This window comes from Calidris pugnax, unplaced genomic scaffold, assembly GCF_001431845.1.
Source record: "Calidris pugnax isolate Ruff unplaced genomic scaffold, ASM143184v1 scaffold8, whole genome shotgun sequence".
Taxonomy (NCBI): domain Eukaryota; kingdom Metazoa; phylum Chordata; class Aves; order Charadriiformes; family Scolopacidae; genus Calidris; species Calidris pugnax.
In genome coordinates, this window is record NW_015090830.1 from 17,145,058 (window position 1) to 17,160,269 (window position 15,212).

Sequence of the window (15,212 nt, forward strand, 5' to 3'; positions counted from 1 at the left end):
CCCCCCCCCCCCCCAATTTTGTCTTTGGCAATAGATGACTGAATTTTCTTTTTTAAACCTTCATTCCAAAACCAAAACTAGTAAGAAATTATATGCAATTTTTTGCAGCCTGGTGAAGTTTGGGTGACAAACATTAATTGAAAACAGGCTTAAGCAGAAAGTGTTAGGATGTGTTACCTGCTAGCATTACTACTGTGACCTGCAGTACCTGTGGGGTGAACTTTCAGTTTTGGCTTCATCCAGTCGAACAATGCAAGAGTCAGTTGAATAGCAGAGCTGACTGAAAACCAGTCCTGTATGAAATTTTTTGAAAAAAGTTAACCGGAGTGGAAAGCCCAGTTGTCCATTTTTCTGCATTTTGCAAAGGAATTTAAACCTTTCCAAAGTGAGTGTGACATACTGGGATAAAGTGGAGCATTCTCATTCGGTAGAATTGTACCTTGGACAGCCAGTTTGCTTATTGCATTTGTGGAGGACACTAAGATGGGAGAGACCCACTGGAAGGCATGAATATATTTTAAGTAATCCAATAATGATGGAGGTTCAATCTGAGGAGGGGGAAAAAAAAATATGTGATTTGGTAGAAAGAAGAAATGCATTTGTACGTGAAAAATCAGTGATGTAAATGCACCCCAGGAAGTGACTGTGTCCTTTGTGGTTCAGCAGCATGAATCTAAGGATTATAGTAGATCACGAGGTGAACGTGAGTTAACAGTGTGGGTTTTGTGAAGAAGACAAAATCATATTCTGAGATGTATGAGTAAAGGCATAGTCTGTGAGAAGCATCAAAAGTATCCTTCCATTGTACTCAGCATCAGTGAGATCTTGATCTGAGTTAGGTCTATAAAGAGCCATGAGAATAGTCAAAGTCTGTAAAACATGGCTTCCAAGGAAAGACTGAAGGTGTTCATTTTGTTGTTTTAATAAGATGGGAAGTTTGTTGTGGCATTTAAGTTAGCTATTATGGTGAAAGGCCAAAAAAACACCTCAAAAAATGCTTCAAGTGAAGCCCATTCAATTTCCTAGAAAGATGGTGGAGTTCCTGAGACTGGAAATCTGTAAGATCAGGTCAGGCAAACATCTCTTAGGAGTGATGTGGATGTAGTTGATCCTGCCTAGAGTTCAGGAGAATGGGCTAATTGATGCCATGTGGTCCTTTCAGGCTTCACAACGCTCTGATGTCTGAGTGTCTTCCCAAAGTGCAAGGCAATGGGAATATGAGCTCTGAGCCTCCTCTTCATGTTTTTATACACCTGACTGATCCCGTGTGGTTGAGTGTTCATGAGGGTTTGCTCTTACAGAGTTCCCAGTGGCTCTGCAGCCAGACATGTTTGGTTTGGGAGGATGTAATGCCAAAGTTTCTCTAGTCTGGAGGCTCCAGTGGGACATCTTCTGGAGTGGGTGAGTGCCGGGGAAACTATGGCACTTAGAGGAGGATAAGTTGGATGGAAGATCAAAAATCAATTGGTGTGAGGGGGATGGTCAGAGCAGGTGCTAGGAAAACCCCTTTTCAGATGTAGTCCATTTCAAGCATTGGAGAGGACCAAAGTGTAAGTCATATTCAGAAGTGGGAATGATCTAGCAGTTCATTCCTCTCTTAAACCTGAAGAGGGGAAAAGTGGTCTCAGCTGCAGCTGCTGTTTGTGGTCTCCTTTAAGCAACACTTCAGTTTAAATACCATGCTTGGGAAAGCCCAAATCTTTCAACCTTAAGGTTTCCAAAATATGTAGCAGCTGGCCCGCCCCAGCAACTCGCTGCTGCTGGAGGTGAAGGTCAGAGTTGTTCCTGAACCCTCTTCCCATTGGAGAAATGGTGGCAAAGACTCCTGTGGGAAAGGCTGCTGAGTCAACTACCGAGCGTGTGGCTACCAGCGAGGCGGAGGAAAGCCTCCACACCATAAAAATAGCCTCACTAGGAGCCCTGCTATACTCAAGTGCTTATTTTTCCATGTGTGATCTCATGCAAGCCAAGCTGCTGGGCAGTATGACATAGCAGTTGGCCAAAAATAAAATGTAACTCAATCAAATATTTTTTTTTTCCTAAAGTTAACCTTTGATAGGTGGAAGGGACAGGTACCTTGTTTTCTCATTTCTATTAAATTATTATTAAAAAAAAAAAAATTCCAGGGGGAACAGACAGGTGAAGATGAGATTGACACCTGGTATCCATTTTGTGATGATAGCCACAGGTTAAGGCTGATTATTTTATTATGAATCTCTTGCACAGGGAAGTAATGCCTGTAATACAGTGAGAAAATGTATGTGGAATTTCCCTGTTCCTCCAGATGATTTCGTTGAACTGAGCTTTAGTGGGCATTTGATGCTGCAAAAAAGGTATAGATTTGATAGCATTTGAAGCTGAAGCCCCTGATGGAGACAGAGTATCAACAGCCTTGGAATAACACGCTCTAATCCCTGTTGATAATCCTCAGAAAAATGTCTTTAGAGATCTTCGGGGTTCATTTTCCTTCACTGATTGATGCTTGCCCTGTTAGGTGATTTTTAATTTTTTTTTTTTGTCAATTGTGGTAGATCTGTGTAGTGGAAGGTAGGCTGAAACTATGAAACCCCTTTGACTAAAGCCATTGAGTGCCTGGAAATGCTGGTAGTTTGGCCACTGTCCTGCCAGAGTAAACCACTCCTTCAGGAAGAAGAGTGGTTTACTAATCTCTTGCTTTTCCCTGAAGAAACACATGGACCTAAGGACTTGGCTTGCCTTCCTACATCCTTGAAAATGGTGAAAAAGCTTTGTAATCCTGAATTTCACATGCAGAAGTATGTACATCTCATTGCAAAACTCTGGATAGAAACAGGCAGATTTGGGAGATTTTTTTTTTTTCTTTTTTCTAGCTATTAACATCGCTTTTACTTATTTCAGTGAAAGCCAGGGGAGAAGATCCCAGACCTCACAATCTTGTCACTGCATTTCTCTGCAGGGCCTCCGACCTGTTCCTGCTGGACACACGGGCGGTGTGGGCCTCCGAGGAGGGCTGGCTGGAGTTTGACGTCACTGCCACCAGTAACATGTGGGTGATGAACCCTCAGCACAACATGGGACTGCAGCTGAGCGTGGTGACTCGGGATGGTAGGTTATTGTCCAGTCAATGTGAGTAACCACACGAGCTTCTCGGATGCTGTCTAGAAGTGGTGCTAACAGAGTCTGGTTGTGATTTGGAGAGTAAGAACCATGCCTTCATAAGCAGCTGTAGCCAAGCCCTTGAGCAGAGTGTCTGAGGGCACAGATTGAGGGCTGTCAGCTTCTCGGCTGTCCCATCAGACATGTACCAGGATGAAGTGGTGGAGGCAGGCTGAGGTAGGGTCTTGGTTCCTGAGTTGGAGGTGAAGGGAGCATGGAGCTGGGATCCCAGGGGTTTAGGGGTAAGAGGAAGAGAAGAGAGCAGGTATATGGGTATGCTCCTCCCCATGTGGGGTTATGGCAGCCCGGCTGCTTGGTTCTCATCAAACCTGAGGTGGGAGCCCTGTCCTGGAGAAGCGATGCAGTCCCTGTGTGGGGCTGGTCCCTCTGAGGACAGCTGCAATGATAGCATTTCACAGCCCACAGAAACTTTGAAAAGTGAAAGAGGAGAGAAGAGACTGCAAAAGAGCATGAAATTGAGTGTTGGAAGGTAAGTGGTGGGGAAGGAGAGGATCTAGATGGGCAGAAATTGACCAGAGGTGACAATGATATCTTTCCTCAATAGGATCCAGTCTCAGACTTTATGTTTTCTTCCTGTCACTTCATGCTGAGGTTTGGTACACCTATGGGGTCAAGTGAGACCAGATGGGCTGTCCACTGTTCTCCCTGAGGAAACATTAGTGCCAGCCTCCCCCTCCCGAAATGGGCTAAGAGTCCGTCCCTGTGCTCCTGACAAAAGACAAAAGCATGCCATCTCTTTGTCCTCTGCTTTCCCTAGAGGTCTTCTGATCCCATCTCTGCTTCCTGTGTTTCACAGGCAGCAGAACTAATTTCACGATGCATCTGGGCTTTGTGTTTTATGTAGCTATCTGTATACCTCTTCAGTGCCTAAGCCAGAGTAGAGATGACGCGGCTACCAAAGAGCCAGGTGCTGCAGTGGAGCCTCTTGTCCAGGAGTGCTGTCATAAAAATGTCCATAGGTCATGGTGGCAGTAGGGGAGTGTTTGGTGATAAAAGAAGAAGAGTGTGAGCAAGGAGAAAAGGAAACACTACTTATGCCATGCCATGATCCTGGAAGGGACAATCCAGCAGCACCATTCCTCTAACACTCCCTTTTCTGTTTGATTTCAAGGTTTCAGCGTAAATCCTAGAGAAGCAGGTCTTATAGGCCGAGATGGCCCTTACGACAAACAGCCTTTCATGGTGGCCTTCTTCAAAGTGAGCGAAGTCCACGTTCGGACCACGAGGTCAGCGACAAGCAGGCGCCGGCAGCAGAGCCGCAACCGCTCCACCCAGGCCCAAGATGTTTCCAGGGTGTCCAGTGTCACAGGTAATCACACAACACCCATTTTGTCTGGAAGCTGGGGCAACTTCTTGTAACCTTTCTATTTGCTTTGGAGTACAAAAGCAAGAAGGGGCACGTGATGTGGGATGTTCTTCCTTGGGGGAACAGGTTACACCTGCAAGAGGATGGGAGAGGGAGTCTCCCATAGTGAGACTTACAGGAGTCCAAACCCTCCTGTGAAGTTGCAGCCATTCCATTCAAGGGGATGAGGCCCTTTAACTCTGAATTTTGTGCTTGTGTGTTGTTTGCTATGCAGTATTTCCCTAGAATTACACCACAGGAAATGCAATATTTAAAATGTTCTGTCTCTGCTTACACTGGGGTTTATGGTATTGCACATATGTATTTCCAGCAGAGTCCCTTTTTGGTTTTCTTTGGAAAAATGCTGGTAGAACAGCACGAGATCCTTTCTGGTTTTTTCTTGTGAGAGCAGCAGTGTATACATGATGAAGCACATTTCCAGGCAGGCAAAGAGGCTTGTCTGTTTGCTGTGGAGCGGTTGCGTGTTGCAGGTGTTGTACAGTGGCCTGGTGAGTGCTGTTGTGGTGGGACAATAGGATAACTCTGAAATTTTGACGAAAATTGAGACTCTCCTGTCTTGTACGTCTTACCTGTTTTCCAGCCACTCTGTCCTGCGTTGCAGTGCTACAAGTCCCTCGTTCATTGAGTACCTTCTGTCCTCTGAAACGTTTCAGCCCATTCCAAGTTACTTGATTAATTTGCTTATGCTGCCCCCTTCATTTCCAATAGGATCCCTGCTTTTCCCACATCTAGAAATGACTATACCCCAAGGAAGAGAGGCGACGGTGTGTTTTAGTGTGTGACCAGACGCAGCAGGGGCAGATGAGCCAGCGTTGCTGAAACTTAGCCGGTGTGAATCCGTAGTCTGTCCCCTTGCACTTTTGGGTTGTGGGTGACCCATGGTGTACCCGAGGTGTCCCCATGCTAGCTGTGGCCCTGGGAGCCTGCAGGGAGCCAGAGCCAGGCTGGGACCCCCTCCAGGGCTGGTGGCCAGGCTTTGGGCATGGCCGTGTGCCAATGCAGCCTTGCTGCTCTAGCCCATCATGATAATGGACTTGCCCTTTGGGCTAGTGCGTGCCAAAAGTAGTTGGCCACTAGTGACCATTGCGTGACCTCATGGTGCATGTTTCAGCAGGGCACTTCCTATGCTATGGAAATGCCAGACTCGGTTGGGTGTGAAGTGTCTCTTCACAGATTTTAAGGGCAGGAGGAGCAACTCGGTCCTGCAGCCAGACCTCCCCGAGGGGGGCCAGCCAGTGCCAGCATGTCATTGCCAGAGCTTCATCTTTATCCCCCCAGCTTCACAAGTGTTGCAGTGCTAAAAACGAGTTTTGACTACTGTTAAATCAGGCAACGTGACTCAAAGCTCCAGAGGGAGCAGATATATTGGGCAAAAAGGGCCTTTTTTGTATTGCTGCTTTCTTGAGTACACCACGCATCAGGTCATAAAATTACAAAATGACAAAAAGGGAAAAAATAGCTGGTCGTTCTGTGGTCTCAAGGGCTTTTTTGAGCTCTTCTAGCTCAAAGCCAGCTTTAATTTAAAACCTGGAATTTGGCAGTTCAGTAGTCAACAAGGTATAGTTGAGCCTCTGTGGATTTAAGGCGGGGGAGAGAAGGGTAATGTAAAGTTAAGATGTATGTTTGGTTGGTTTCTGTGTTTAGAAAAGAGAGACTACATCAGCTTATTTTCCTTTCTAAGTGTGACACTCTTGGATTCTGTTCTCCTTAAGAAGTGGTTGATTTAATAGGCCAAGAGGCACTGATCACTGATATGTGTTTTTAGCGTTAAAGAGATCACAGGGATTTTTTCTTTTTTTAGTCATGTGGGTTCCTACAGCCATGCCTTGATGATGCATGGGGGGACTGGGGAAGTGTTTCCCCCAGGATGAAGCAGGAGGCGAGCCTGGGGGTCACCTTGAAGGCTGCCTTGCACTTCTAAGGGTGCCTTGATGTGTCTGGACCCAAAGTGGGTGCAGAACTGCGATGCTGCTGTCCCCTCCTGTGCATCTCCCTCCTTGCATGTCTTCCTCTCTCACTATATCTCGCGTTTTGTCAGATTTTTGGTCTCTGCTCTTCCCTGAGCCACAATTGCCAAAGTCTGTCAGGGCTTCAGGACAGTTTCCCTCATGAAGAAGGCAGCAAGGCAGCTGGCTGGTGTTGATTTTTTTTTTGTAGATTGAACCTTCCTTCCTTTGTGTGAGTGAATGCGTAGAGTTTTCTTCCCAAAAAATGCTGAGTTGGGCTGGGACAGTATGTTTTTAAAAACCCTATTCACTGTCTAAATATGGAAGCCATTTCAAGTCCTGCAGTTGGAAGCCCTTGAAGTGTGCTGCTTGGCTGGTACCAGATCTGGTGAGCTGGGCAATTATGTGGAGGCATTCTGCTACGTGCAGGGTTGGGACCCCGCTGTGCACCCTTTGATGTGCAGTTGTTGTCCTGCAGTCAGTACCAAGTGCTCACATGCTAAGGTTATGGCTGTGGCATAAGAATCTCAATGGTCTGTATTTTTTCACCAAGAACACTTATTTCCCTATATTATAAACACGTAATTGTGACTGGCTTATATAAAGCAGAACTGAGTAACCCCCATGGTTATAAACTGCTTTGACATAGAGTCCTGCGTCAATGCATTCCTGAAGCCAAGCTTTCTTCTTCTGCAGAAGGGTGAACAGGAAGAAAAGGAAGTATTTTTATCTGTTGAGGCAGAAAATCATATGCCAGCTCTGGCCCAGGACGTGGAGGAGCGAGGTGGGTGGGAGGGGTGTGTTCTCTGCTGTTCTGGAGACCCTCACTTAGCCGTGTCTTGTGGTGAGTTTAGCTCTGAATTTCACTGAATTTTTAGAGTTGGAAGGGACCATAGAGATCATCTAGTCCAACTCCCCTGCTGAAGCAGGATTGCCTAGAGCTTGTCAGAGCGTGTTACTCAGGACTGCATCCAGGTCAGTCTTGAAAATCTCCAAAGTCCCCTTCCAAAGAAGGGGACTCCACACCCTCCCTGGGCAGCCTGTTCCAGGGCTCTGTCACCCTCACCGTGAAGAAGTTTTTCCTCATATTTGAGTGGAACCTCTTATGTTCCAACTTGTGCCCATTGCCCCTCGTCCTCTCTCTGGGAACCAGTGAAAAGAGTCTGGCTCCCTCCTCCTTCAACCCTCCCTTGAGATACTTGTAGGCATTGATAAGGTCTCCCCTCAGCCTTCTCTTCTCCAGACTAAAGAGTCCCAGCTCTCTCAGTCTTCATGAGAGCTCTTGCTTTCACACTCCAGGCTGATCCTCTAGTGAACCCAAGGAGATGGGGACTCTCTTCAATGTAATGAATGGTGACCCTCGAGCCTAAGGACTTCACTGCCACACGGCCAGCTCCTCTGTGAGTTCTGGTTTCTCCTTGCTGTCTCCAAGGCTGTCTCCTTGCCCAGTGGCAATAACCCTCCTCTTCTGTGAGTCAGCCTTCAGGCACATCCCTTCCGTATGGAGAGGGTTGCATTTAAATGTCTGACTTTGGGCTATACCTGCTGCTCTGAGAGCAACTCATGCAACACCCCTTTTGGGATCCTTCTCTTTAGCCACCCCAAGGCCTCTGGGATTGGTGTGAGGTGCTCCATGAGAAATGGAGAGGCCTTCCAAGTGGCCTTTCCTTCCAGCAGACATGCACGGCACCAGGCAGATGTCTCCACAATTACGGGAACTGGGTACTGCAAAGGGCAGCACGCACAAACACCGGAGGCAAATAAGGCCAAATGCTTTTGCAGTGGCAAGGGTCTTGTTAATAAACATAATTATCTCGCATCCAATCTTCCCTTTAGTAGAGCGCTTAGATGCAGACAGGAGCATTTCTGTATGTGCCTTCACATGCAGGTCCACATCAGCCCAATGTCTCCCCTTCTTCCCACCCAAGCAGATCGCTTTCATGTGAAGTGGGCTGTTATTAACTGCGTGATCAGTTTACACCAGCTTTATCCGGACAAATCACCAAAGTCAAACACCAAGAAGAAGGGGCTGGCCTTGGAGACCTCTGTCAAAGCTATTTTGGACCACAGAAGCAATTAATTACCATGTGGAATTTGGTAAGCTGGCACCTTGGGAGCAGCAAGGGTGTTTTCAGACGGATCGACCTCAGTAAATATTTATATATTCTTTGCCAGCACTTAATGTGGGAGAGGTTATAGGAAATCTAAGGTGCATAAGTATCTGTAGGAGGAAGACCATTAGGGTCAAGCTATTCTCTCTCCCCTTTCAGCAACACAAATGCCAGTGTCCAACCTTAAGAGAAACATCTGTGCTCACAAAAAGTCAGACTTGGATTCTGGTGAAGGCAGACAATGTTCAGAACAAACAAGCCACAGAGACAACTGTCTTAACTGTGCTGTTTTAGCTGTGCTGCCCTGGAAGTTATTTTTAAATGCAGAACTAGGGGGTTGAGGTTTTTAAAAATCTCTGTTTTAGACAAAATAGTTTGCAGTGTGATGAAATGCAGTGCTTTGTAAATGCCAAGCTACTGTTTCTGAATTGGTACATTCAAGGAGAAAAAAAGAGACTATTTTGCTAAACCCACAGTGAGCCTATAGGAGCTCCCAAAGCAGCTCCCTAAACTCACAGAGACTCTGAAGGTCTCTGGCAAGCAATCCTTGCCAATCATGGCATGGCAGCGCACGCCAGCCCCACGGCAGTTGTTTACAGGGTCCCCCCTGTGCGGGGCTGCTGGGGAGGGACATGTACCCTCTTGCCTCTCGGATGTTGGGCCTCACGCTGCCAACTACCGCAAACAGCAATTTGGGCCAGAACAGTTGAGCACACTCAACTGGGGTAGCTGATACTGCTTCCCAGGCTTTGGAGAAAGTGTCGTAGAGGCCAACTTCAGTAGCTCAGGGAGCTTTAGCTCACCACCTAAAACCCTTTACGGTGTGGATTCCTCTTTTTTAAGGCCCACAACTGGGTGTATGTGGCTCTAACGCATATGCTGAGCCCCGAACTGTGGGGAATGGATCATTATTACGTGCATCTGTATTGCTGCATTTTTTTCCCCATTCAGAAAGCCACTGCTGAGGGCTGATTGAAGGTTTGTAACATCCCTAGAGTTGGGCTAAAGTAGATTCCCTAAAGTAGAGATGGTAGGCAAACAGGTAACAAGAAGAGAGGGCAGGGGATCTTGGGGTGAGGGTTCAACAGGGGAGAGCATGGATCCCAGGAGAGAGGATGTTTAGTAAGTTGACCTCTAAGAAAGCAAAGGCTGAGTTTGGTGAGTGAGGGGGCAGAGCTGTCTGCACCTGCCTTGGATGGAGAGTCACTGGTGCATTGGCAGAGCGTGAATCAGGTGATAGGATGCCCCGCCAGCGAACCGGGGCACGTTTTGGGAGCCAATTTCAGTCAGTGTGAGAGAGGACACATTCATACCATGTTCTTCTTCGTGTGGCTTGTTGAGTGGCTCTTTTTTTCCTTTGTTTTCTTAGATGTGTGTGACTGCTCACAGCCTTTCTTCTCCCTCCGGTTTCCTCTGCCTCCCTTCTCCCCTTTCCCATAGCTGGTTTGGGTAAGTTGTAGCTGGATTTGAAATGTAGCGTCGTTCTGCCCACTGGATTGTGAATAGATACCTCCTCTGTGACTCCCTGTCAAATACAGATGATTTTCTCCTGAGCAGACAACATATTTCCCATTGAAGAGCAAATGAAGTCTTGTTCTCAGGTACTTAGATGAAAGCCTTTGACCACTAAAAGTATCCTTGGCTCATTTTTTCCCCTTGTTATGACCAGGTCATTTAAAAACATCGGATGCTAGAAATCTGCTCCTGGGCTGAGCCAGGGACTGAAAAGCTTCATCTGAGAAAACCCACCACACCCTGGTTTCTACAGGCTGTGCCTGGTGTGAAAATGGGAAGCTTGAATAGAGAAACTCGCATCCGTCCTTGCTACTGAGCGCTCCTGAAAGAGGGAATGTTTATGCTGCAGCAGGCTGTTAACCAGCTCTGCTCACCTGATTAAATCCGTGATTGAAGTGAAGCTATTGAAAGGCTGAAATGCAATCCTTAGAGTTTAAAACCCAAGCTGCTTCTAAAAACAACTTTCTAATCTTTGGCGGTTTGGAGGCTAGGTTTGAGGTGCAGGGTTTTTTTCAGACCTCAGTGTTAACTGTACCCAGCTGTAGTGCTGTGCTGCCCTTAATGTCAGTTGGATGTGCTTTTAGTATTATAGTTTTTCTTTTGAATAAATATTTGCATTTGTAGTTCCCAAACTTTGTGGGGGGGGTGGTGGTGGTGGGAAGAAAAAGAAAGGCTTATTCAGAGCCAAGGAAAAAGTCACTAAAAATATTTTTCTATTCCAGCTGCCGCATTTGGGGAAAGCTGGGCTGGGAGGGTGCCCTTTCAAGCCGCGTTGGGGGCACTGGGGGGGCTGGGTAGCTGAAAGGCCCAGGGCAGCGGGGGGCAGGCACATCGGTGTGTGGCATCTGCCTGCTGCTGGAAGTGCCTCTGCTTGAAAATGAGGCATTCGAGGGGAGAAGGAGGAGAGAGGGAGAGGAGGGGAGAGAAGGGGAAGGGGAGAGGAGAAGAGAGGTGGGTGAGGCGCTGGAGGAGCACACAACCAGCCTGTGTCCAGCTCTGGGATGAGTGTCACTGCGGGGACTGGGACCTGGGCTCCCACGCTGCTTGGCTGAACTTCCCACTATCTGCTCCTCTCGAGCTTCCCATCAGGCACGGAGCACGGGTTCGAGCCACCCCACTGCTCAAGGTGGTTTCTGTGGCTGCTGCGCCGGTGTCCAGCAGCCGTCCCAGGAGTGAGGAGATCAGCCACCGCCCGCCGAGGCTGGGTTTGTGCAGCCACCCGGGGGTGAAAGGCCCCTCTGTCACGGCTCAGCTCCTCCGCTCCCTGTGGTTCCAGGTGTTCGCACGCGGAGCTGCCTCTCTCTCCAAATATAAATGGGAAATTCCACTCCCTGTCAAAAGCTGCATTCTGCAGGGCCATCGGGAGCAGCTCCTCCGTGGTTGGAACATCTTCCTACCTTGTGCCATGGCAAGGGGGAAGGTCTCTGGTCAGGACTTTGCACCCTGCATCCCCACCCTTCCATTCACCATTGGCACTAAGGAGCAAGTTAACACTGAGAGTGCATCAAATTCTTTGTCTTCTGCAGATAAGCGGGTTATGGGAAGGAGAAACTTGTTTTTCAGAGCATGGCTTATAAAGGTCCAAGAGTGGAAGTGGTGGATGGTGTGATGTCCAGGGCAGGCTTGGGGTAAGGCACAGAGAGAGACGGAGGCATGGCTTCACTGTCCATGGGACATCTTACCTGCTTAGGGACTTCTGCTGACCGGCTCAGGGGCACAAGGCGATGAACAACCTTCCCGGGGTTGTAATTCTCTCGGTAAGTGGGCGTGTTTTGAGCACACATCGAAAACCACAGCCAAGGAACCGGGGTGAGTTTGGGCACCCAGCAGGGATGTAGCCTGTGCTGGGCTGAAGAAGCAGATTGATTTTTGAGAAGTCGTTTTACTGGAGGTGTTTTACAAGCACTGCTTGTCAAGTTATTAAAGGCAGCTGAAGGAATTATAACCAAGTCACTGTTACTTGGGTGCCTCCATCCCCATAGGCATCTTAAAAGCTTCAGGCCTGCTTTGGATATCCCTCAACACCCAACTATTTTGGCTGCTGAGGGAGCTCGCTGTTTGTTGCTGCTGAGCCCGTAATGCACACACATCTGGCCAGCTGTGCCCTCCAGTGATGCTCTGCCTGTTTTACTTTCTAAATTCCTGTTTTGTTCTTTTTCTTTTAACAGATTACAACAGCAGTGACTTAAAGACGGCGTGCAGAAAGCATGAGCTTTACGTTAGCTTCCAGGACTTGGGATGGCAGGTGTGTGATGTTTCTCTCTGGGTAAACTAGACATTTTGTTATGAAATGTTATCTAAACAGTGTCACGGTAATTCCACCCGAGGCTGCCATTATGCTTTAAAATGTCCCTTGTGCCTCCTCACTAAAACCAGTCACAGGGAAGGGCAAATAAATATTGATAGTTGTGACATTTGATAAGATCCAGAGGAAGCTTGATACTTTATGAGATTCAAGTACAGAGTCATTCTCTGTCACTCATGGGAGTCACCGTACGGGCAAGGGCTCGTATCTCTGTGTGTCTAATGACAGGGAAAAAATCTGATATTAAGCAGTGATTTTAACCAAATCAAGCTCTTTCTAGCCTAATTTTAACGTTGGCCGTTAAAATTAAATCAAGCTCTTTCTAGCCTAATTTTAACGTTGGCCGTTATGTTGAAATCTCCACCCCCTGCCCCGCGATTAGCACTGGCTGCGGTAGGTGGACTGAAGACTGGGTTTAGTTGCAACACTGTGAGGCCAGAGAGTTGTTTAGAGTAAGTTATTTAGGACCAGACGGCAGTGCCATCAAACATCACATTTCAAAGAATGCCTTCATCTTCTCTTTTTAAAAATTTTATCTATTTATTTTTTAATTCTTTCATTTAGCACTTTGTGAGGGAGGTCCCATTTCTATCAGCTAATGTTTTTACTAGGTTATAACACAGGAGGCTAGGGCTGTCCCCGCTGCTTCTGTAATAACCTACATGTGAAAGTCCTCTCCCAGCTAATGGGACAGCAGCCTTTTTTGCAGCTTATGTCAGCTCCAGCCCCAACTGTGGCTCATGCTGTCTCCGGTCTCCATGACTTGTTAGTGGCTTTTCTTTTTACTTGGGCACTTTCCACCTCCTCCTTAGCTTGTTTGCCGTGCTACGAGGCAGGAAGTGTATTCCAGTTGTGAAGTTCATGGTCGCAAAGGCGCTGCCTTCACCTTTCTAGTTGCAGACTTGAGCAGAAAGGTTAGATGCTGCCAAAGAAAGACTGCAGACCAGCAGGGCTCTTTGCAGGAGCTGGAATCCAGATCCTACTTGTTGTAGAGAGAGGATGGAGACAGGGCAGCAGCCCCTGCGGTTGTTGGGCACTGCTGGCTCCTTCAGAACATCCATCAATTTTTTTAGCAGAGTGCTTCCCTTATTTTTACACATTAAGCCACAAATTTAATTGCACGACCTGTACTGTACTTCTGTAGCAGGAGAGCGACTGTCTTATGAAAAAAAACAGCCTGTTTTACCAGGACCAAATTATGGGTGAGCTCGTAGAGTAAAATGAAGAGGTGTTTTTGCTATGCCCAGGTGTCGTCATGTTAGCAATTAAACAGCAACCCTGGCTTGCAAAGCTGCAGGAAGAGTCTCTGGCTGCTCAGATCTGCTGTAGGAAAAGTCAGGCTGACCCAGGTGATTGGGCTCAGGTAAAGGCGAAATCATCTCAGAATGATGTGCATGTGAAGCATTCCAGTATGTCCCCCCGCAGGGTGACCTGCAGAGCCTGACACCAAGGGAGGCAAAATGCCTCCTGCTAATTGGTGAGGGGTCTGAAGGTGAGGGGTCTGGAGAATAAGTCTTATGAGGAGAGGCTGAGGGAGCTGGGGTTGTTCAGCCTGGAGAAGAGGAGGCTGAGGGGGGGCCTTACTGCTCTCTACAACTCCCTGAAAGGAGGGTGTAGAGAGGTGGGGGTCGGTCTCTTTTCTCAAGTCACAGGTGACAGGACGAGAGGAAATGGCCTCAAGTTGCGCCAGGGGAGGTTCAGGCTGGATATTAGGAAAAATTTTTTCACTGAAAGGGTTATCAGACATTGGAATGGGCTGCCCAGGGAGGTGGTTGAGGCACCATCCCTGGAGGTGTTCAAAAGACGGGTTGATGTAGTGCTGGGAGGTATGGTTTAGTGATGATGCTCCTTGTTTGTTGTGTGGGTGTCTATTTTTGTCAGTTAGGTTGACGGTTGGACAAGATGATCTTTAAGGTCCCTTCCAACCTAGAAGATTCTGTGATTCTGTGATGATGCTTTTAATTTACTTTTGGCGCTTTTGTGTTAGCAGCAGAGAAGCTGTAATTTATTTTATTTTTTTGTTGTTAGTGCTTTGGTGAGGAGTCACCTTCTTCCATAGTGTGGCACTCAAGATTGCCACGGGGCCCCCTGCTTGCACAGGAGCTCAGGCTGGCTGTCCCACCACGACTTTAGGAGTCTGGCAGAGGTGAAGCTGTTACGCAGCGAACACTTCCCACATTAAGGCCCTGTGTAAGGTTGAGTGTCTGTGAGGGACCACATCAGTGTTTTATATTCCTCTTCTGGAGCTCCCTGGTTGAGTTGTACGTGTGTGCAGGCACATGCAGGCATGTACGTGATTTTCTCCAGGAGGGGACACCAGCTGAGGCTGTTCAGCTGGAGGGCCTAACCTTGGAAACATCGGAACATAAAGGCATCCAAAGCACAGTCCCCCAGCAAGAGCTTTAGGAATAAAACTCTTTTAGTTCGTGAGAGTTAAACTGTGCGTAGATGTGACCCGTTCTTTGGACATTAAAATCAGTGTACCCATGGAAAAGTCATGGCTCACAAAAAAACCCCAAACCACCCCAAATCCCAATAGCTTCAGTGAAAACACATTTTCACCCTCAAGAAAAAAAGTTAGTGGAAAATTTTCAGCTGCTCTTAATTGCATGCAGTTGTCTGTACAAGTTGGCAACTTTTTAATTTGAATCACGTTCTGTTTGTTTCCTAAAAAGGACTGGATAATCGCTCCAAAGGGCTACGCAGCCAACTACTGTGATGGGGAGTGCTCCTTCCCACTCAATGCCCACATGAACGCAACCAATCATGCCATTGTACAAACTCTGGTGAGTCTCCACAACGCTGGATGCCAA

General features: G+C 47.5%; 1 protein-coding gene across 1 annotated transcript in view; it reads left to right on the forward strand.

Annotated features, from left to right (window-relative positions):
- The window catches only part of BMP6 (bone morphogenetic protein 6), a gene marked incomplete at its 5' end in the record, with an annotated part of 94,355 nt that overhangs the window by 77,631 nt on the left and 1,512 nt on the right, over positions 1 to 15,212 (forward strand). Inside the window, 4 exons of the mRNA XM_014940881.1 lie at positions 2,936 to 3,084; positions 4,268 to 4,465; positions 12,263 to 12,339; positions 15,075 to 15,185. Coding sequence (XP_014796367.1) covers positions 2,936 to 3,084; positions 4,268 to 4,465; positions 12,263 to 12,339; positions 15,075 to 15,185 — 535 coding nt within the window. The remainder of the gene's footprint in view (positions 1 to 2,935; positions 3,085 to 4,267; positions 4,466 to 12,262; positions 12,340 to 15,074; positions 15,186 to 15,212) is intronic.